At 40.9% G+C, this 22,500-nt stretch overlaps 1 protein-coding gene across 1 annotated transcript in view; it reads right to left on the bottom strand.

Annotated features, from left to right (window-relative positions):
• LOC134181538 (centromere/kinetochore protein zw10 homolog) overlaps positions 1-22,500 on the bottom strand; it is a 56,815-nt gene that overhangs the window by 4,226 nt on the left and 30,089 nt on the right. Inside the window, exons 14-17 of the mRNA XM_062648813.1 lie at positions 14,672-14,776; positions 11,897-11,935; positions 11,742-11,834; positions 6,141-6,248 (exon numbers count right to left, since the gene is read on the bottom strand). Coding sequence (XP_062504797.1) covers positions 6,141-6,248; positions 11,742-11,834; positions 11,897-11,935; positions 14,672-14,776 — 345 coding nt within the window. The remainder of the gene's footprint in view (positions 1-6,140; positions 6,249-11,741; positions 11,835-11,896; positions 11,936-14,671; positions 14,777-22,500) is intronic.

Below are 22,500 nucleotides of genomic sequence, written 5' to 3'. Positions count from 1 at the left end.
AAAATTACCCGCTCTCAACCCAATCCAAATCTGGCTTTTATTAAGTCATGTGGTCAACATCAAACTCATCAATGAATGAATAGAGAAGCACATTATAGTGCTAAACCCTCGGCCGGTGTATGTAATCACATCTCGTCACGTGATAATGTTTTGCATACTAAAGTTTTAGCCCAACCCACTCGTCTCAGCTAAAGTTTCCAATGCATTGGTTTAGCTAGACAAGGTGCAAAGCGTGGTAACTCGTCTCCAGACTTGCGTACTTACAGGTCAGTCACTTTGTCCCACACACAGACGTGCTGTCATGAACAATGCACGCTCCCCTTCGCAAATTCCTGGGGAGCACCAAATTTCTGTTGAAGACAACACTAGTGATTTTTGCAACAACACTGTGGCACGCCCACTAAATATTCAAGCTGTCAGACTCAGAACCACTATGCAGAAACACTGCAGAACAAGCAAAATGTTACAAGTCAGGTACAGCTACACGTCCCGAATGGCACCTAAATCCAGCACCTTCGCTCTCTACCTAGACGCCTGGTTGTTGGTTGCCAAACATGCACATGCAAATGTAGACTAGGTGTTGTTTTATGTGCTAAACCCTTACATTAAGCAAAAAACTAACAGCGTGTACAGGATGGACACCTGATGGCCAAATTCTCGTTAGCAGCTACCAAACAAAGAGAGGTGGAGCCTTATGATAAAGTCATGTTCGTCTATTGCTCGGTAATAACACCACTTCTCATCTATTGGTCGGAACAGCTTCATTTGCATCTGCACTAATTGAGTATAAATACAGTCATACGGTCGTACGTACGGTCATTGACCAGATGACTACTATACCATTAGCCCAGATATCTGGGCCTTGGGTAACAATGTCCTTACTGGCAGCCACACGATTATTCTTTGCATTAGCACATGATTATACTTCCTGTACAATACCTTTGCCATGATATCAACCTTGGATTAATGCGACTATCTTACGTTGCTCTATAATCTCACTTACAAACAGGATGCTGTTACATTTACTGGCTCTGGCTACAGCAAGTTTGGTAAACTCACCTAATCGGGCATGCCAGTGAAAGTACGATAATATGATAAGCTTGTGTTATCTCCTTCCCCTCCCAAAAAAGCATACAACTAAAATGCTGCACAATCATGTGCATAACATACAAATTTTTATTGAATGATGGCACAACCTCACCCCGACACATTTTCTTGTTCATCATTTTTCCTTGCTGATTCACCGTCCTTAGTTTTGCCTCGTCATTTTTTCAGCAACCATCTGCTCCTTTTGGTCTTCACATATTGCATCTCTTCATTGCAGTTGCTAAGTGCCAATAAAAGTTTTAATGTAGTACTAGGAGTGTAAAAACCCTTCAAGAGGCAAAGGCAAGCCAGGGTTTTATTTGATCGAAATATTGCTTCCTGGTTGTCAGGTGTTCCACTGACCTCTCTCCACAAAAAATCAGGCGGTAGTTGTCCAATAGCTGTGGGTGACAATTTGACGGTTAGCTAGTTTCTTCAGTCAAATCTCATCTTCCAGGCACTTTTCTTCCGTACGGTAAAGTTGGAGTTGGCATACGTTGTGGGATGGAAGCTGCAATTCATGCACTAAGGTCTTATATATCTGCTAATCATGACGGAGAAGACTTGTGTTCTGTGAAAATAGACTTCCAGAATGCTTTTAAGCACATGTTCAGATCAACTGAGGACATGTAACAGCCCGTAACCTCAACATTTACTTCCCTTCTTGGAGCTACCATCTTTTAACAAATCCCTAGCAATCCTAGGGCAAAGAGAAATGTGAGACCTGGTTCCCTGCTCATGAGTGACTGCATCCAAGAGAAATCTGAACTGTCACACCATACCCTAAGTTGTTCAATTAATATGCAGTTGATGTACACTCACCTACTTTGTTCTATTTTAGCTAACTAGAAACTCAGTGTATTAGAAGATAAGGACAACACTAGGCGATAAGTGCTGCTTCCTAAACAGTCTACAGAAGAAACAGCAGATAGGACATAGTATGTTGAAAAGTACTAGACTGTTGGCATTACCTAGTGTTAGCTATAGCCTGCACTTGGATATATAATAGAAAGTGCAGTGGTGTCCGTCTGTTCTTTTCCAACTGCAATCCTAGAGTCATTCAGCTTGAAGCACACGCACGAATTCCATCAAGTATACAGAGGTATGACGTTAGAAACTCGTGCAGTTACCATGTGAACACAAGGATATCCCACCCTGATAATGAAGGAATCCTGCAGTGACAAACAATACCACACCATAAACCAGAGTAGTCTGATGTAGTCCTGGTCAAAATCACCGCTTTTCCTGCCGTGATCATGTCTGACAGACGTCACATCATAGTACCACCAGGAAATTTGGTTTTGTTTCTGCCGTTACATCACCATGCACTTATTCACATCTGAATGTTTTACTGCACTATATGTGCACATTAACAACAGTGACAGATGTACAGATAGACATGCAGTCACACAAAATGTACACGTCTATACAATTATATAATTACATTTGACATAAAGTAATTTTTTGTAGTACTTTAAAAATTATTGGTTTCTAATCTAAGCAAAGCTTCCCTTTCCTACAAATGGATAATCTATTCCTAAACAGCTACCTCCCACTGTAATCTTGTGAATATATGACCATTCATTGTAACCTACACTGTACTTAAAAGACTGACTTATAGTAATTCAAGTTTCTACAAAGTTTGCAATGAATGGTCATATTCACAAGATTATGGTGGAAGTAGCTGTTCTAGAAATAAGGCATCCATTTGTAAGATAGGGAAGCTCTTGCTTGGATTAGAGATAACGTTTTGTCAGAATTGGCATAAAATCTGAATGGCTATTGTCGAAAGGCTAGGTATTGTTGTGAGCCACCTTAGTCATCACCCATGTATGCCAGTGTATGGGAAATTCTAGAATTAATCACTGCTCAACGCATTTGATGATAGCAGTAAAATACTATATGATTAATGGCAAACGTTAACTAACAGGAATGAGGCTGAAGATGTAATGTAAATAAAGGTGTCATGCAACTAAAGATGTGATGTAGCATATAAATGACGACATATGTGCTTCTCACATGTTTGTTATCTCTATACCCACTAAACCATACCAACAACTGACCAGAACATGACCATTAAATTACGCACATATGTTCATGCATTCACCGTATAGGCTTTTTTCGATTGTTTGGACGTTTGTTTCTATCTATGACCAGTTGAATTCTTGTTCATAGGTGAAGCTTTATCACTTTATAAAATTAGCTCTTGGCCTGCTGAAAGTGAAACAAACTATCTTGTTGAGATAGTTTTTCAGATTTCACCCACGCACTACAATGAACAGTCTGTCCAAAGCTCTGGTCACTCGATACAAAGCAGCCACCTGAATTCTGTCTGAACATGCAACTGCAGCTGCAGGCCTTCCAACAGCACCTTTCTATTTGTTACATATGCTGTACACAGGCACTATGAGTGTTCTCTATGTAAAACCATGTAAAACCACTTCCCTAATCATCAGTTCATAAACTACTAATGTTTTTTACTCCTACCCTCCTATAGCATACGTTTTCAACTCATAAAGTGACAAAATTGCAAACCAGTCCTAAAAACATATAGATCCAATTATTGCATGTGTGCAGTCCAAACAAATGCCACCTCAAACAAATGCTGCACCATTACTAGGGCTAATCACAATAAACACCGCCATTAAATAAAAGCCACAAAAAGTGCCACGTTATCAAAAACGCTGAAAGCATACCTATTGTGTACCTACAGTAGTCTGTATTTATGAGTAAAAAAGAAAAAGTAGATTAGTATTTGTTTAGGTATAGGCAAGACAGTAGAAGAAAGCCCTTGAGTAAACATGTCAGATGCTGAAAGCAATAAATGCTGCCCTTGAACAAGCACCCCAAATAAACACCACACCCTTAAAACGAGCTGAAAGTAATAACGTCGTGGTGTTTAAATGAGGAAATACAATATACATCCATCCATGTAATAGCAAACTTGCCATATGACAACCAAACCGTTCAACAGTACGAATCATAACTACCTTCATTTGTTTGACATGGTTACATATTAGCTTCACTGTAACTGACATCATGACACGTGACTCAAATTGCACTTTATGATTAGACAATTTATGTTCCTTCTGTGTGACAGTCATACATAGTGTATTTTCTGTTCGGGGAGGACTGAATCTGACAGCTTTATCATGTGTAGACAGAAAGTATTAGCGCACATGGTTTCTAAATTAGGACACCTGTCAAAACATCAAGGTATGACTGCGCTTTGTATGTTCACGCTAACAATTTTATTACAACAGTATTGATTGACATTGGTTATCTTCCAGTACCTTCAAGTTGGGGTGCCTGGGCCCCTCATCCTCATCCCCCCCCCAGCTCCATTGCCTCTGCATATCTAACTACGGTGTTTTTGTCTGCTATCTGCATTTACTTCCGCAGTCGAGAGACTTCACAAAGTCATATGACCATGCCCACATTGACATAGCATCCATTAATCTTTAATCTCATTGAAAAAATCAATTGTTCACAAATCTTTGAACAAGACAATTTAATCAAATACTAAGCACATACCACTAACCTAAAGAATCTGAGCAAGGCACTATTTACATAAACTAACACTTAAACACCAAATTGTCTGATATTTTTCCTGTTACTCTTTGTAACTTGAGTTTATGGAACCAAATAAATAATAGCTATGCGGTTTCTACCCATAACCAAATTATCTCAAAGTCTACATGACAGCAGAAATGGTTTGCAGTGTAATGTTACAGAGACAAACCAGTAGTGTAGAAATAGAGTTTGTCTCATGTTCATTATAGAATCGCCAGAGCACCTCTTGCTCTGCTCAAATAGCCTGGGAGAAACTACAACAACTCAAGAACTGCATAACATTTCTTCAAATCACAGAGTGCGGTAGCACTCTCTATGTAGAGATGCAAAGATTCTAAAATGGCCGGCCACCCCCATACAAAAGTATCCAAACACGTGCTTTCCAGATTTCTTATAACTCAGTAAAAAATCTCAGAGCCACCTAATGCTCGACTGTAAACGGTGCACATGGTAGCCAGACTACTAACACTGACACTAAACGTCTCAGAAGCTGTATATCGGCAAGCAAAATATGCGATTTACTCTTTCACATCTTGCTTTTGTCAGCCTGGCTAGCGCCTCACTCAAAGCAGCTACAACGACGAGAGTAATACCAAACGATTCATTCTTGTCTGAGGAATTGCACTGACCCAACAGCAGAACTATGCAAAGTCCACCCAGTATCATGTCAACTGGAGCTTCCATAACGCCATATCAGCTGGCGGAAACTACAGTTTGGGACCTTAGCTGCCACTTCCACAGTGTGCTTACAGTTGCGTGTAGCTGAATGTTGAAATGCATAACTATGTGACCCTGTGTGCTTCGAGTGTAAAGATGCATGGGAGTTGTCTATTGATGCAATCAATTTTGTTCCGTACATCTGCCAGCTGCTAATCAAGCGTAAAGATGGAAGTTGTTTATTGATGCAATCAATAGCTATGTACATCCGCCAGCTGCTAACATTTTGAGAAAATGATGGGTATGTAGGAATGGGTATGAACTTATTCATGCTCATCTTCTACATCACAATCTTTTTATCTATAGTAATTGCTTATGGCAGTTTCAATATAAAATCCAGCAGTCATGTGTAACACTCACAGTACTCGATTGTGATGTAGGAGATGAGCATGAATAAGTACATACCCGTCCCTACATACCCATCATTTTCTCACAATGTTTTTATACTTTCATAAGTAATGTGTCTGCAGTCACTCTTTTTAGGTAACAACTGAAGCACTGTATGTAAACTACCTGTAGTCTGCAGCTTATCTACATTCTGAACTGCAATTACATTCATAATTTCATCATTGTCCAGTCCACGTCAAGACAAGATCGACAGCAACAATTTGCACTGTATAATCTACATCTACCATTGTAGCCAACTACCAGCAATACGAGTTTGTTTTCTTCAAAAAATTTACTAAATATACAATATGACTGAATATTCAGATTCCATCGTTCCTTCTTACTCACTTCCCTGCATCATAACCATGTTTACTTACCTTTGATACTTCAGCACTCTCAGAGACATGTTTGAACACAGTTGGTGCTTCATTCAACACGACAGACAACAACTGATGCAGATGTCCAGCTTCTTTTGCTGAAATATCCTATAAATAACCAAAACTAGTACAATGGCATGCTGATAGAGCTCCATCAATAGTATAGTATCTAAACATATCCATTATGTTTTAGTAACACTCTGCTTTATCTATACCACATTTTTCCTCAAATAGAATGCCACTATTCAAACACGTTCTATTATTCAGCCACATCCAGATACACCAGCACCATTCGTCAGCAGCATGCTTATGCATATATAATTAAATGAATCTCTGCTTATTTAGTTTCAATTGCAGCATATATCAGTGCTTGTTTAGTTTCAGTTGCCAGGAAATTCATAAACTAGATCTAATGTGGTGTTTACACTAAAATGTTCAACTATAAGCCAGTGCAATCTAGCTTGGTGCACCCTTACTGACAATTGCTCATGTACTTTTGATATGAGAAACTACTCTATTTCTGTTGACTGGCAATTCCAAAATTCCCTATCAATTCACTGTGCAATATACTAAAGAAACGATCTCGGTATCATTCAAAACTGCAGAACCTCCCATTTCTACTCAGTGGAAATAGCAGAAATCAATCTACTACACAATAATTAATTAAGTAAGAGTTACGTCATCATCCAATCCTCTTTGAAGTATTTGACATTCTCAGTCTCCTGATTTCCTTCAGTAATCTCCTCATCCTTCTCCTCTTACTCTTCTTCCTCATCTACCCCAAGCTCAATGACAAATTCTTCAAGACAGTTTCCTTGAAACCTACCCTTTCGCCAGAACCCGTCTTTCTACTTCAGGACACATGATCATAGTGTTTGGCTTATAATTCTAAAGTAACTGTCTGAAAGGTTGCATGTGCCAGATGCTCAAGGTCTGGGGAAATACGACCAGACCAGCTTATGGGATTCAATTCACAGTGTGTTACTGGTGCATAAAGAACAACACAGGCTTGGCAGCTGCATTTGTAAAGTAGAGCTTTTTCATTGAGACCAGATCGTTTGATTTTGCAAAGAAATCCCTCTTGAAATCTTTTTGTCAAATGGAATGCATTCCCTTTGCAGTAAGTCATTCTTGCATGGCCGTTTGGTGCTAGACTTTGTTGACACTCCATCAATTACTACATTATGATATGGTGTGTTGTCCAGCAATATCACAAATTGAGCTCGGACAGTGATTAGCAAATAGCAGCTTCTAGAACCATTTGAGAAAACGCTGAAAATTCTTCTTGTCGCTGAGAATTCATCTTGTCACAATAATCCAAAGTCCTGATTTTGAAACAAAAATCAGCCACAGTTCCAACCTTCCCTCCAGCCAGTCTCGAACTTCCAGACCAGAGAGGGCACAAAGCGCACAACTCTAGTCTAGACCAAAATGATACTAAACTGATTTCGGAAGCAAAAAGCGATGCTAAATGGTAATACAACAGCCTAGGGTCGGTTTACCTAATTCAATAATAAGATGAAAATATACAAGCTTTTGCATTACACAAACATATCATTTGTAAATGCCATGAGATCTCACAAAGGAAGAAGAGAGACGTCCGGCGTGTTTGCGAGGATATCTTGGTAGACAGCATGAAACGACTCTTTCCATGACTCTGGGGCAGCACCCAAGCGCTAGCTAGTCTAACCACTCGACTAGTTGTCAAAGGTGATGATCTATAGCTAGTGACGCTGCTGTGCATGTCCTGTCACCGTAAGCTTGAAAGATAAAAACTGGAGCTGAAACTAAAACTAAACCGCATGCTATTCCACAGCTCTGGCGTGCACTTAGCAGCTCGGGTGTGCACTTAGCCGCCAAGGAGGATTTCCTATGCGCGGAATCAGTGCTAGTGCACTTAGCATAACCAATTACAGTACTGCTAAACCAATAAGAATTTACAGCCAACATTCCAGATCTAAGGTGCTGATTGGCTTAGAAAGCTATTTCCAAAATCATTTTAGTATCATTCTGGTCCAGACTAGAGTCGTATGCTTTGTCCGCTCTCTAGTCTGGAAGTTTGAGGGCTAGTATGCAATATGATAACTGTCCTCTCCCAGAAGGTTGCTTCAACCCACTCCTTTGACGTCCACATTGGCATTTATCTTCAAATAAGTCTCTCACATGCTCAATAATTAGCTATTCAGTTGACGTTATTTCGTGCACCTCTTTGGGACATATTGGTAGGTAGCAATGGAAAGACAGTTAGAATGAGTTGCTGATGTATACTGCATAGCTTTGAAATACTTTACAATAATGTCACCATTGCTCTTGGTAGAATTAGCTCATAGTAGACTCTCTATATTCTGTAACTCTGTACTACGTACTTTGTATTATGACATACAGCTGACACCATTTACATAGTTGCAATTGACCACTTCTCATTATTTACTTCCGTACGCCAAGTCAACGCAAGTGGAAAGCCAAAACAAGCTATCTTAGTTTGCGATGTAGCTCCTTCCCAACAACCAGTGTAAACAGGAGTATTGACTAGCATGTGCAACTGGTTTAGAATCTTAAGAATGCTGTGGACAGACCACGAGACATTACACCTGATCCCATTTTTGGAAGATGAAGAGATTTGAGTTGGAGGGATGCTACTATAACAAAATGTACTGTAAATTGGGAAAGTTAGCAACTAAACGCTTTAGCAAATTCAGGTTAGACAAAAATTAAACTGTAACAATTTTTGAGCAGTTAAACCTATGAAACCACGTAATAAGATCATATGTCCATTGTACAGCGATGAAGCCAAATATGCAATGGACAAGGTGTCTACTGGATTATTGACACACAAAAATGTGCCAAGCCTCAGAAATCAAAAAGAAATTACAACTTTAATGAAAACCTTCAAGTACTCATGAGTGCATACGCTGATGAAACACAATTCTTCAGTAGTAGGTGTTGCTGCTGCCCTAAGTTAACTTTGCTCAAACCCAAACACAACCAGATCACTTTTTCCCTTCTCCATCTCAGTGTGAACACTGATCAGTACCCGAGCATGCCTCTACTCGATGACAGAGGTCTTCAAGTCAATGTCATGTCAATGAGCTTGTCACTATCAAGCACCCTCTTCACTTCACCAGCATCCCAGTCACTAAGCTTGGCATTCAACGCCTTCTTATGGACCACTCAGTACAAGCTTTGCCTAGTGGCTGCAACTTGCCAGTGCAACTTTGAAGGGATGTACTACAGCTGGTAGATGTAGTTATCTTTGAGATACTGCCTGGCCATCTCGAGACATAAACAAGACACAGTACATTCAGTGTAAATCCAGCACACAAATCTCTTCAGATGTCAGCCTTCCGCGAAAGATCCAATAAACCTTCAACACCTTCTTCAACAATCTTTTATCTTTCTTCAATTTCTTTGGATTAAACTTCAAAAGAATACAATCTTCTCTATGTATTCGAAAAATCCCCTTAGCTATGACAAGGTCAAATTAATTGATAGTTATTATGTGCATGTTTAGACTTCTATTTCAGCCATATTCTATTATTCCAAACCCTCACTAATCTGAACGGTCTTGGTGCTAACATTGTGAGTCCAGACTTCAAAAACTCTGAGTTGTGTAAAGCTACACGTCATTGCCACAGTTTATGTGCAAATTCCATAAGTTTAGACATGTCATCATCTGGTGGGAAGACTGAGAAAAGCTAAAGTGCATGAACAGAATGATAACATAAAAAATAGCAATTCTGGATGCATTGCATACATCGTCTTATACCTAATATGTGAGAGCTCAAGTATACGTATTGGCAGAGGTACAGTTTGAAACATCAAGAAGAAAGAATTAGAGATGCAGCAGTTCACAAACAGCTGACTAAGATGGTAACTAGAAAGTTTACCAAGACATTGAAGTCACCGACCTATGAAGAACTGAAGAGGGCCATTCACACTTGCATCAGGCAGCATAAACAATTTGCATATCCAAACATACATTCCACCACTACGAGTTTTTGCTAATTCAAACAATTTGTTAGTTTGAACGACTAATGATTTTTTAGAAACAAGACTATTCAGGCTAGCTATGTTCTACTGTACCATCTTCGTAAAATGTGCTTCAATGTCATGCCAGTACTTGTCTTTCTAAATCATGTTTTATAACATTAATAAAAGTACATTTACATCAAGAAATGTAAAGGTGATTCTTCTACAGTTATACAACCAAAAACCACCAATAATCAACACATTTGTTGTTTCCACAGTCTAAACTGCAGCTATTGAACAGAACATACCATCAGAAAATACTTGCAGACATGATATCAAGATTCAACATTAGGAATTTCAAAAAGGAAAGTATTTTGTGCCTGTTTTTGTTATAATTTTACGCTAAAGAACACAAACCATGCCCTGGTCATTTCCATCTAGCAAATTTCTCGTCAACATTATTGTTGCAAACATGATAAAATTTAGATGGCATGCTTTACAGTCAACAGTTGCTTACTAAGACCAAAACAGTAACTCCCATCACATGCCACTGTTTTGTTGGAAAGACTTGCTTCTTCTGATGAGTGCTCTAACACCTCTTGTTGTGAGTTGCTGTCTCTGGCACAGGCATCTTTTCTTCAAAATTAATCATCCATAGCAATAAAAAAAAGTCTCTGTCAATGTGCCATAAACATAGTGGCATATCTAGATTGACTGAAAAACATCTAGGCTGTGCCAAAATGATTATGCGAGTTGTGCAAAAACATTATCTCTTCACACGTACAAGCTATAATGTGATAGTTACAACATAGAATACCAAGCAGCAAAAAACTTAGCAGACCCTGGTTTCATCACAAGTCACACTCATTCTAATGGAATAGTGAGATGCTGAAGAATACTCTACAAGTGCAAATATGAGTCTTGAACTAATTTCAAATCTTGTAATACCTTTGTCTACGACATGGTACACAATTGTAACCTACTCTCAAATACAAATATATTAAATGCCATGTACCTACTCTCAAATACAAGTATATTAAATGCTATGTAGAACCACTAACAGACTGTACTCAGTACCAACTAGAAGAAAAGCCTTACTGCTACTAACAGTTTACATTACCATTTACAAGCATGCAGCATCAACATTGATTAATTAAGAAAACTACTTCCCCAGTTAGCTTCCCACTCAACTACAAATAAGCAACCACACATTTTTTAGTTGCTCCCTAAGCAATGATAAGTGTGAAAATGGTAATGTTGAAAGTGGTGGTGATGGTGCTGTTGTTGGTGGTGTTGGAGGTGGAGTTGGCAGTGGTGTTGGCATTGGTGGTGGCAGTGGTGGTGGCATTGGTGATGGCGTTAGTGATGGCATTGGTGGTGTTAGTTGTGGTGATGGTGCTGGTGGTGGTGATGATGATGTGAATGTGTGTGTGTGTGTGTGTGTGTGTGTGTGTGTGTGTGTGTGTGTGTGTGTGTGTGTGTGTGTGTGTGTGTGTGTGTGTGTGTGCACCCATGCAAAGACATGCACAGCCATTATGTGCTCTTCAAATAGAAGCACAACTATTGAGTCGACTGCAAACACTTCAATATTTTGTCATGCCCAGTACATGCAAAAGAAAATTTTCAATTTACCTGCAAGTTCAGAACACATTTGACTATGCTTTCTAATGCAGCATTCAACAAACCCCCAATTGTCTTGAAGAACACATCCACAGGTAGAATAGCCTAACCATAATTATCACATCATATATCAGTCAGACAAACCAACTAACTAGAGCAACTCTTACCCATAACAGACGACTCAAATACAGCAAATGCTGAATGACCTGTCGAAACCAAACCAGAATTTGAATGTAAAGAAAACGACAGCAATCACTTGATGTTCACCACAACACCGATTCTCACCGTATTACCTCACTTTCAAACTAAATTTTACTAGAGCAGCTATTAGACTGCACATCAAGATAGAACAGCATTGCAGGAATATTGTAGAAATATTGTAGGAAGAAAATTTACTGGACAATCAATCCTATAGTTTTTTACCCAGCTAATTAAATTGTCTTCGTTGTCAATGCAGTGTTCAAAATTCCCACTCGCCTACTCGCCGAGTCCAAATCGAAGTTGGCGAGTAGAAGGTAGCTGTCCACTCACCAGACACTAGCAGAGAAGCAGGCAGTAGTCAGGAGGTGTTGAGTTTATGTATCCTGTAGGGCTAAAATTGTGTACATAAGCATTGAAAAGCGGATGTCGGCTGTCAGAATTGCAATCATATTTATCTAAACTGTCCATTTATATTGTATTGTGGGAAAGGATAGTTGCTTAAAATAGCTGCTGAAACCACAATGTCAGTTACAATTTATGTGACTGCAAACCTGCAAACCTTCTTGTGAAACCAGACATGCCTAGTGATGTTTGCTGAGTCCTGCAGTACCACACTCTTGTCATCTAGGCCTAAATGCTATTGCCTATTTAAATTCACCTGTAGGTTTCTTCCAATGCAATATCATGATCATGGTACAGCCACCGTTTCAGAAACCATCTAAAAATGTTTTAGTCGCCTACAATATATGCAGTGAGTTGTAAGGGCCAGAGTAGATAGTTTCATAGCCAAATATTGGTAGCATATTCAATCTAGTCTGAATCTACTCATAGGGTCAAGAGAACACAAGGGCTTGCACACAGCTACATGTATATTGCGGTCCACATGCACGAATTTTACAGTATAGCTCAAGAATCTAAGAATAACACCCACAACAACCATCTTGCACTGAGGTTGACGAACTGATCAGGACCAAACGACAGGCAATCAGCAACAATCAGTGACAGTCACAAAAGAGCACATGACCAGAGCCCTGTGCCTATTAACCTTGGTTAATTGGTTAATTAGAACTTCAAGTGCACACAGTAACTGAGTTATGTGAGTGTAATCATTTGGATTGACTAAAAATACTATATAAGATAAAATTTGACAGGGAATTTATTTTGGCAAATTAGTGGATTCTTCAGCGAGTGCCAATATAAAATCCGCTATTAATTTTACTTCCAGGATATGGTGACATCATCACACACGTGATCAGGCACCATGGTGATGTGGCAACAAAGTTGTAACCCCTGCTTGCCGCCGTCTGTTGTGCCTAGACCCTGTCTAACAGGAAGGTAATGAGAATGAGGTTGTGAAGCTATGGATGAAGCCAGACGAATCATGAGTGATACATTCTTTGTGCTGACACAGCAATTCTTCATCAATACAGTAGTTGGAGACCAGTAAGTTAGGGAAATGTGATGGCCACAAACACAGCTGTAGTGGGTAGAGAATATAGTGCATATACAGCATCAATTATCCAACATTATGTCCAACCACCAAAATAAAATCTGCCAATAAGATTTTCTCTGTCAATTTTAGTAAACCGCCAAAACAAATTCCCGCCAATGTTTCATCTTATACAGTAAACCGCTGAAGCTGAAGAATGTGTGCTCCTAGTCCTGTAAACTAGACAGCAACCTACTGCTGTAAAAAAATTAGTAGTAGTAAGATTGCTGCAGCTTTACAGCCCACATGCAAAGCTGCAGTTGAAAACGGCAATTGAAAGCCAAAGCCAAGCGACGATCAAACAAGAGTAGACTTATATCCCGTTCACACTAGCATACTTGCACAGCGCACGCCAGGAAACAGTGCCAGCCCCCATTCACACTAACTAGAAGCCTCTAGTGAGGCAGTGGGTGTAGCAATTCGTAACGTACGCTAACTCTAAGATTTACAGATCGTCAGTAATACTACTGTATGCTTTCGCTGCCATATTATTGGCAGAAATTCAGCAATCCAGATCGACATATCGTGTCAGGTAGAAAAGGAGATTACGCCAGAGAAGGCAATTGTAACATGCACATCGCAGTGTCATACACTTTCCCATGCAGTACGGCGGCATCCCTCAAGATGCGCTTGTATGGAATCTTCGCTCCCCAATTCAATCAGAAACAATGTTTCGTCTTTGGACCATGCCATTTTCCAACGAACTATGCATTAACGAACACGCTTGCAGATCGGTAACCCTATGCAAAACATCCGAGCCAAACCGTGCCAGCACGGCAAATTGGAGCAATCTGGGCCAGCACTCTTTCGGCTCTCTCAGCACAGCACGGTAAGTGTTCACACTACATGACAAAATCAAACCGTGCTGACACGGTAAAATTCCCTGTGTGAACAGACTATTAGGTTGCCTCTGGCAACATATAAGCAACCAATTACTTGCCTGACACACAAAATGATCGCATTGGCGACCACATTGGTCGTATTGTGAAGCCCTGTATCTTAACACTACATATGGCAGAAATTCAGCAAACCGATACGACTGTGACGAATAAGCCAGATCATAAACAGATCAAAGCAGTCAGTCATTCATGCACACACAAAGAAAAAATCTCCGAAACAAACCACAAAAATATCAATGACAGGAACTGTTCATACAGAGACAATTAGTGAACAGTACAATCACAGCAAAAATGACTCTAATATTATAGGATTTTGAGTGCAGACAAATCTCTGATGTTTAATCATCATTTACCTGTTTTAATGCTTTCTCTATTGTTTCAGCTTGGCCTGGATGAGCAGCACCAACCAAATTTTCAGCTGTTGAAAGACTTTCTAATATAATGGACTTCTGGCGTCTCTAAACAAACAAGATCCATTACAGAATTTTGAAGCACAAAGATTACTATAGTCTCAAAGAGCTCTCATAGTAAATCACTTAAAAGACTACTGAGATGGTAAGTGAATATACTGCACTTAGTCGAGTGTCGCCTCGTTATCGATCAAGCTTCTACCCTCAACCTTGACTCAGCTTTTAGCATATTCACAACTACCACTGCACTTAATTGGTGTCAACTGGTGCATGCAACGTAATTCATTTTGTGCTTCGGACATTGCTGTTGAAACACGCAGGTTCTCAGTCACACTGATGAGAAATTTGCTCATCTACAGTAGAAGTTCATAAGACTATTAATTAAGTACAGAGTAAATAAATCCAACAAGATCTGGAGAGATGCCATACATAAAAACAAAGACCTTGCGTTCATTGTAGGTGGATGTATCAGTCTTGTGCAGCCACTTGATATCTCAAAAAGCTGAAAACCTGCTGTTTAATGGCTGATGTGAATTTGAAGACTTCAATGACCCGGACATAGAAGAAAATTAGACAGCAACCAGAGTTTGTTATGATCCAAGTAAGGTGCAGTATATGCATAGCATTACAACATTCCAATTGGTCAAACACTTACACCAATTAGCACCTGTACGTGTCATGTCCTCAAGCAAGGGTTCATCCCATCCTTTAGAGACCACGCTAATCGACAATGGGGAGTGGAGCAATGCTTGAGTAGGTGCAATAGCAGTTATCATTATCGATTCCTTCTGATTTATCTGACAACTTAACAAGATGTCTTAATTAAAAGCAGAATAACCATGATCGCATGGATTGCTTTAGCCTAAACTTTAGATTCTGCGCAAAGTTAGATCAGGACAAGATACAAGGCGTTTCCAAGAGATGAAACAATGCTGTCACAAAAATCTTACGATGAAAAAGCTAAAGAAGATCTAGCTGAGCCAGTTGTAGTGGATTGCTATATTTGTTATATATAGGAAGATAAATTTTGCCGGTCTCTGCCTGAGCAGGCAAGTCAACTCTTAAGAATTCTTTAGATAAAATACACTCTAATTTTGTGTAAGTGAGGCTGTGTTCTAGCTGACACCTTTAAAATGTGCAGAAACCGCAAATCCAAGAAGATGCACTAGTTCCCTAAAAGATCATCCAGCCCTTTTCAGTGCATCGCCACAACTTCTAGACAATGAATCATGCTTCAATGAAAGGAGAATGTGTGGTAAACGTTCTGTCACGTGTTCTATGTCAAAAAAGATCCAGAAATGCTCATTGATAGGAATCATGCTTCAATGAAAGGAGAATGTGTGGTAAACGTTCTGTCACATGTTCTATGTCAAAATAGATCCAGAAATGCTCATTGATAGGATGTTGAAGTGTCTATAAAGCTGATTACTTACTCTGAAAGTGCTTTTGATTGAAACTTTATGTATTGGGACAAACTTGGGTTTGAAATGCCAAATTCAAGATGAGCACGTTCACACTTGGAGTCCGAGGGCAATCATGACCATGTTCCTTTAACATCAATAGAGACATCTTACAATTTCACCTATGAGCCATCTAGGAAATGAAACTCTACATTTCCTGTGAGTGAGAGAGTAGTGTACAGTCGCTTGTCACTTATCCGACCCCTTGGGACCAAACCCTGTTGGATAAGTAAAAATGTTGGATAACTGAAGCTGTTACAAACTCAATTATTGTTCATATTATACGGCATTTTTCCACATTAGGTATACTGAATGTAGATGTAGAATGAATGTAGATGTAGATAAAAGTAGAATGCAACGAGAGAAGAAACGCTTGAACTCACTCTCAAACTTGTTTCAAGAAACAACTGAAACAACTGACATGCACGTGGATGTACATGTAGTACACGCACGCAGCTAACCAGCCACGTGACCACCCACATGACAAGCTTGACCTGTCGGATAACCGGTGTGTTGAATAAGGAAAAGTCGGATAAGTAACACGTGATTGTACTCAAAAAAGACATTGAAGCACTTCTGATCTGCACGACTACGTTCCTCTTTATGTGCGTGAGTGTGTGTGTGTGTGTGTGTGTGTGTGTGTGTGTGTGTGTGTGTGTGTGTGTGTGTGTGTGTGTGTGTGTGTGTGTGTGTGTGTGTGTGTGTCATGCTCAGGAATGTGCCATGTCTCCAGCGCAGTCAAATGATCCAATCACAGAGCAGTATTTGCATATGTCACACCGTAGACTGGGAAATGGTCAATAAAATAGTATAGCTACCATTTCATTGCAGCAAAAGCAAACACGTTGTAAATACCCTCCTTTTGACATACACTGCAACTTGTCTTCTACTTATCATTGCCACAGCGTATTGATCATGGCCACTGCCAATGTCTCTCTTACAAACTACCTCTTCACTAATAGAGGAGCTCCATATGTCAGAGTAAACAACACTAAATAATGACTACGAATACAGCTTTGAAGTTCGTAAGTATCCATGGATTCACACTTACTTGGGCTACATCCGTTTCTACATGAGTGTGCAATACCTGCCTTAAAATGCCAGACCAACAGCGCAAAAAAAGGAAAACACCTGATGACATCATACATTAACAGAATTTGTATATCGTCAAAATTAATATTTTCCAAAGTTTTAAATATAGATATTTTGGACAAATTTGCCAAATGTGATCGTCAAAGTTTCCCGGACTATGGTATGCAGCAATCACTAACAATGGACAAACAACCAATCACAAACTGCAAACCGAGCATTTTGTCAAAACAGGCTACTTCACATTTGTAATTGCCAGCTCTTATTAGAAATGAACAACAGAAACACACCGTCTGCAAAAAAAAAGTCAATGCAAACCAATAAATTTTCCTGACTCACTACAATTATATGGGTTTCGGTTAGTTTAGTAACCATGGTAATATCTAAGTCCTATACGTGATATGTCTTGTTACTTTGATGATTACAAACTACTTTAGCACTGTTACAAAATTTGCGACCAAATGAAACAACAGTCACAAGTGGCACACTTGAAACCGAATTCATTATAACTCGTAACAACTTGGTCGTGCTTCGTCAAAAGGCTCATTGCTATGAAAGAAAATGTAAAATAAAGCACCTCAGTTACCAGAGTCTATAAAAACCCTTAATATGCTACACTCAATCTGACCATAACTGCTTGCAGTGAACTGTTCTGAATCAAACATCAAAACAGACAGGTCACACACGCAAATAGATAAGGAGCTGCCGTTAGATGGTAACACCCCAAGTCAGATGACTGGGTTCCTGTGCACTACGCAGGAGCTATGAGCCGTGCTAAATCTCCTGGAGCCTGGCTAGGTACTCGCAGAAGCCCAAGCTCCAATGCCAACTGTGGTGTGGGCACTCAAAGTCCCACCAGAACCTCAGAGGCTGATAGACTTTGTCGCAGTCAAGAGCCTTTGCCACCCCAGTCAAAGACCAGGTATTCATTATACTCTTAAGTTGAGAGAGGCAACTGTGTGTGATTTTCTTGCCCAAGGCAATTATGCCATAGCTCGCCATCACTGACTTGAACTTGCAACTCTGTAGGGTCCCGGATGCACTCACTCCATAAGATGACTCTCTAACCAACTGAGCTATATCACCACACACACAGTGTCACACCATGCCATGCCATGTGTATGTATAATACAAGCAAGCACATACACATGCACAAGCACATGCACACATGTGCACAAGCACATGCACACATGCGCACAGACACATGCACGCACACACGCGCACAGGCACGTGCACACACACACACACACACACACACACACGCAAACACATGCAAACACACGTTTAACACACACGCAAACACACGTTTAACACACACACACACACACGCGCACACACACACACACACGCACACACACGCGCGCACACACACACACGCGCACACACGCACGCACACACACGCGCGCACACACACGCGCGCACGCGCACACGCACGCACGCACGCACGCACGCACGCACGCACGCACGCACGCACGCACGCACGCACGCACGCACGCACGCACGCACGCACGCACGCACGCACGCACGCACGCACGCACGCACGCACGCACGCACGCACGCACGCACGCACGCACGCACGCACGCACGCACGCACGCACGCACGCACGCACGCACGCACGCACGCACGCACGCACACACACACACACACACACACACACACACACACACACACACACACACACACACACACACACACACACACACACACACACACACACACACACACACACACACACACACACACACACACACACACACACACACACACACACACACACACACACACACACACACACACACACACACACACACACACACACACACACACACACACACACACACACACACACACACACACACACACACACACACACACACACACACACACACACACACACACACACACACACACACACACACACACACACACACACACACACACACACACACACACACACACACACACACACACACACACACACACACACACACACACACACACACACACACACACACACACACACACACACACACACACACACACACACACACACACACACACACACACACACACACACACACACACACACACACCTTGACCCTTGAAGCCGCCCTTGTTGCGAAGCAACATGATAGTGGTGTTCTGAGTGTGTACCCAGAATCAACAGCAATAAAAACAGTGAAAAATTAACAACCACAAAATTGTTCATGTCAAATTAGGTCTCCTTGTCTACGAAAGCTTCTCCCACAAGTACATTGAAAACTACTTGGTTGAGACTGGTTATTGGCTGGATATCCATTTCTCTGCCTGGTCTCTGACACTCTCTCCATACCTTCACAACAAAGCTTGAACCAGTCTCCCCTGTCTTGGCACAACTCATACCACCTATCTCCCACACCAATAGCTTCCATATTCAATTTAGCAACGTCTCTCCACCTTTTCATTCCATGACATGGTCTCTTTTTCCTTAACTCTCCAAATAGCATTCTCTTTGGCAGTCTCTCTTCATCCATACGACCCACATGTCTGATCCATTTGAGCTGCTGTTCATAATGAGATCAGATATGGTTTCCCGCATGCCAAATGTTGATGCTAAACGCCTGGTTGATATTCTCTCCTTCCACTGCTGGTATCTTGTTATGCCTAAGACAGTTCTCACACAACGATTATGGAATATATTCAAGCGTTTTACTTGTGGAGCCTTCAGTGTCCAGGTCTCTGCTCCATGTACCAGGACTGACAATACTACTGCTCAAAGACTTGTCCCTGTTGCTACAGAAAGGTTCCTATTTTGGAATATGGGTCTCCGCAAGCATCCTAAGGTTTGAGATGCTTTAGCAATCCTACAGTCTATTTTGCCATGATTTCTCCATCACTGGAGATGTTAGAACTAAGGTACAAGAAGTGATCTACAATATCCAGACTGCCCCCCTTCACTTGCACTGGTGTCACATCAACCTCTTGACCAACAGCCATTCCTTTTGTCTTCTCCACACTCAACTGCAATCCAAAGTCGCTTGCCACTTCCTCATATCCCGCTGCTGCTGACTCAAATGCAACTTTAGATGTTGCTATAGACCGGTTGCAGTAGGCGTGAACCTACCACGTGCACACATGCTGGAGGACATTCAGGACTTTAATATTGCAATGAAAACTTCTGTGCTGTTGTGGGTTGCGGCAACCGTGCCGATCGTCACAGAGACATTAGTTTCTTTTTGTTTGCCAGCAATTGTGACGGTCAAAGGCGAGGAATTTCAAAAGCTGACGGAACGGCGACAAGGGGCAAGGATCACTGCTATCAACAGCAAAGACCTAAAACTGATCAGTTTGAAGTACACACGCATCTGTTCCGATCACTTCCTAAGCGTAAAATCGTCTGAACAGAAGACGAAACAAATCCGGATTGGTTCCTAGCCAAAAACTGCAATATTCGTCAAGGCATTCATTGACGACAGAACGGTATATGAATGAGTAGAGCATAGGAATGCAAAGAGACTGCATTAGAAGATGTTTCTCCTCTTAATTGCAGTGTGTGTGCGCGCAAGCGAAATTACAGACGACATTGAAACTGATGACAATGTATAGTGCATTGGATGCATGCAGACCTCCTTTACTTCTCGTATGAAGATGTTGACAGGTTAAAGAAGCCATTGGACTGTCTTCAGGAGGAACTGGCAGCAATCTACAACATTCAGATTTCAAAGCAGTTTGCTTCAGAGAATAAATTCCATCTGGCGTGGCTGCAGGTTGTCGCCGCGGCCACAAGTCGACGTCTTCGGACAACTTGCTGAGGAAATTTTGTAAAGGTCTCGACCATCAGCGTACTGCAATTTAGCATTGTAGCGACGTCAGCTGTCGGAATCTAACAATCTGCCGCGATAACCAAGAAGAACAGGCCTCTAACTTATTGAAAACGTCCCAGCTGTCCTCCACACGTCGGGGTGGTCAGTTTAGCTCAGTGAGTGCAACCAGTCTATAGTGCTGCATCATCTGCAAACTGTGCCTCAGTCACTTTCGCTTCCTTCAGTCTAGATTTAACAGACCTGTCACCAACCAGTTTTCTACCATGCTTATACAGTACATTCACTCCCACTTCTTCATACCTATACTACAGTGCTGATATAGATGTTGAACAACATAGGTGCCTGCCTGAGTCCATTCTGTACCTCAAAATTCTCTGTTATTTGAGAACCAACCCTCATCTCAGCATGCATTCCCTTGTGAAATGACTTCACAATTTTCAGCATCCTCGGTGGAACACCACACTTCTCCATGATTTTCCACAATGCTCTTCTTGCCACAGAATCATAAGCCTTTTTCAGGTCAACAAATAACATGTACACTGTGTCATTATGCTCTCGACTTTTCTCCACACGCTGTCTAGCAACAAAAATCATATCTACACAGCCACAACCTTTTCTAAAACCACACTGCGACTCTGGTAAGATCCTATCAGTAATTTTTTTTGCTCCAACCTCTCTTTCACTATTCTTGCCATTACTTTCCTACTACATCCAACAAACTTAATTCCACACCAATTATCACATCGTTTAAGATCACCCTTCTTCAAAATAGGAATAATCACAGCATTTTCCCAATCATCTACCACACCTCCTTCTTCACATCTGTTCCATTATTGTCAATATCCTATCTTCCAGCTCACAACCTCCACAATGGATTAATTCTGGAAAAATACCAGACTTTCTCCCTGCCTTTCTGTTCTTCAAATTACTCAAGGCTTCTGATAGTTCTTTGGTAGTTGGGGGGTAATCCAATTCCATAACAGGTGGCAGCAATGACATATAATCAATCACTTCTTGCCTATATTCTGATGTAACATTCAGGACCTTCAAGAAGTGCTGCTTCCACTTCCTAGACAACTCTACATTACCCTTTGTCAAACTTCTATCCTCTCTCCAAACAATGCTAGGTTTAATCAATCTTCTCCCTGCATGAGCCTCCTATAATCTCCTAATTCTGTCCCACCTTGTATGACCATCTTTCACAGCAACTTCGGCTTCTTTAGCAACTCTACATATCCAGTCTTCTTTGGCCTTATCCACTGCTCTCTTCACAAGTCTCTGCTGTCTCCTGAATTCCATTTGGTTTACTGTTGTGTTAGATTGTAGCGCTCTCTGGTGTGCTCTGTTCTTGGCTTCTACTAAAGGTATCAAGATGTCATAGCTCTCTTGAAACCACTCTGGTTGTTTTCTTCTCCCTTT

Source organism: Corticium candelabrum, chromosome 6, assembly GCF_963422355.1.
Source record: "Corticium candelabrum chromosome 6, ooCorCand1.1, whole genome shotgun sequence".
Classification (NCBI taxonomy): Eukaryota; Metazoa; Porifera; class Homoscleromorpha; order Homosclerophorida; family Plakinidae; genus Corticium; species Corticium candelabrum.
This window is presented reverse-complemented; position numbering and strand designations above follow the sequence as displayed.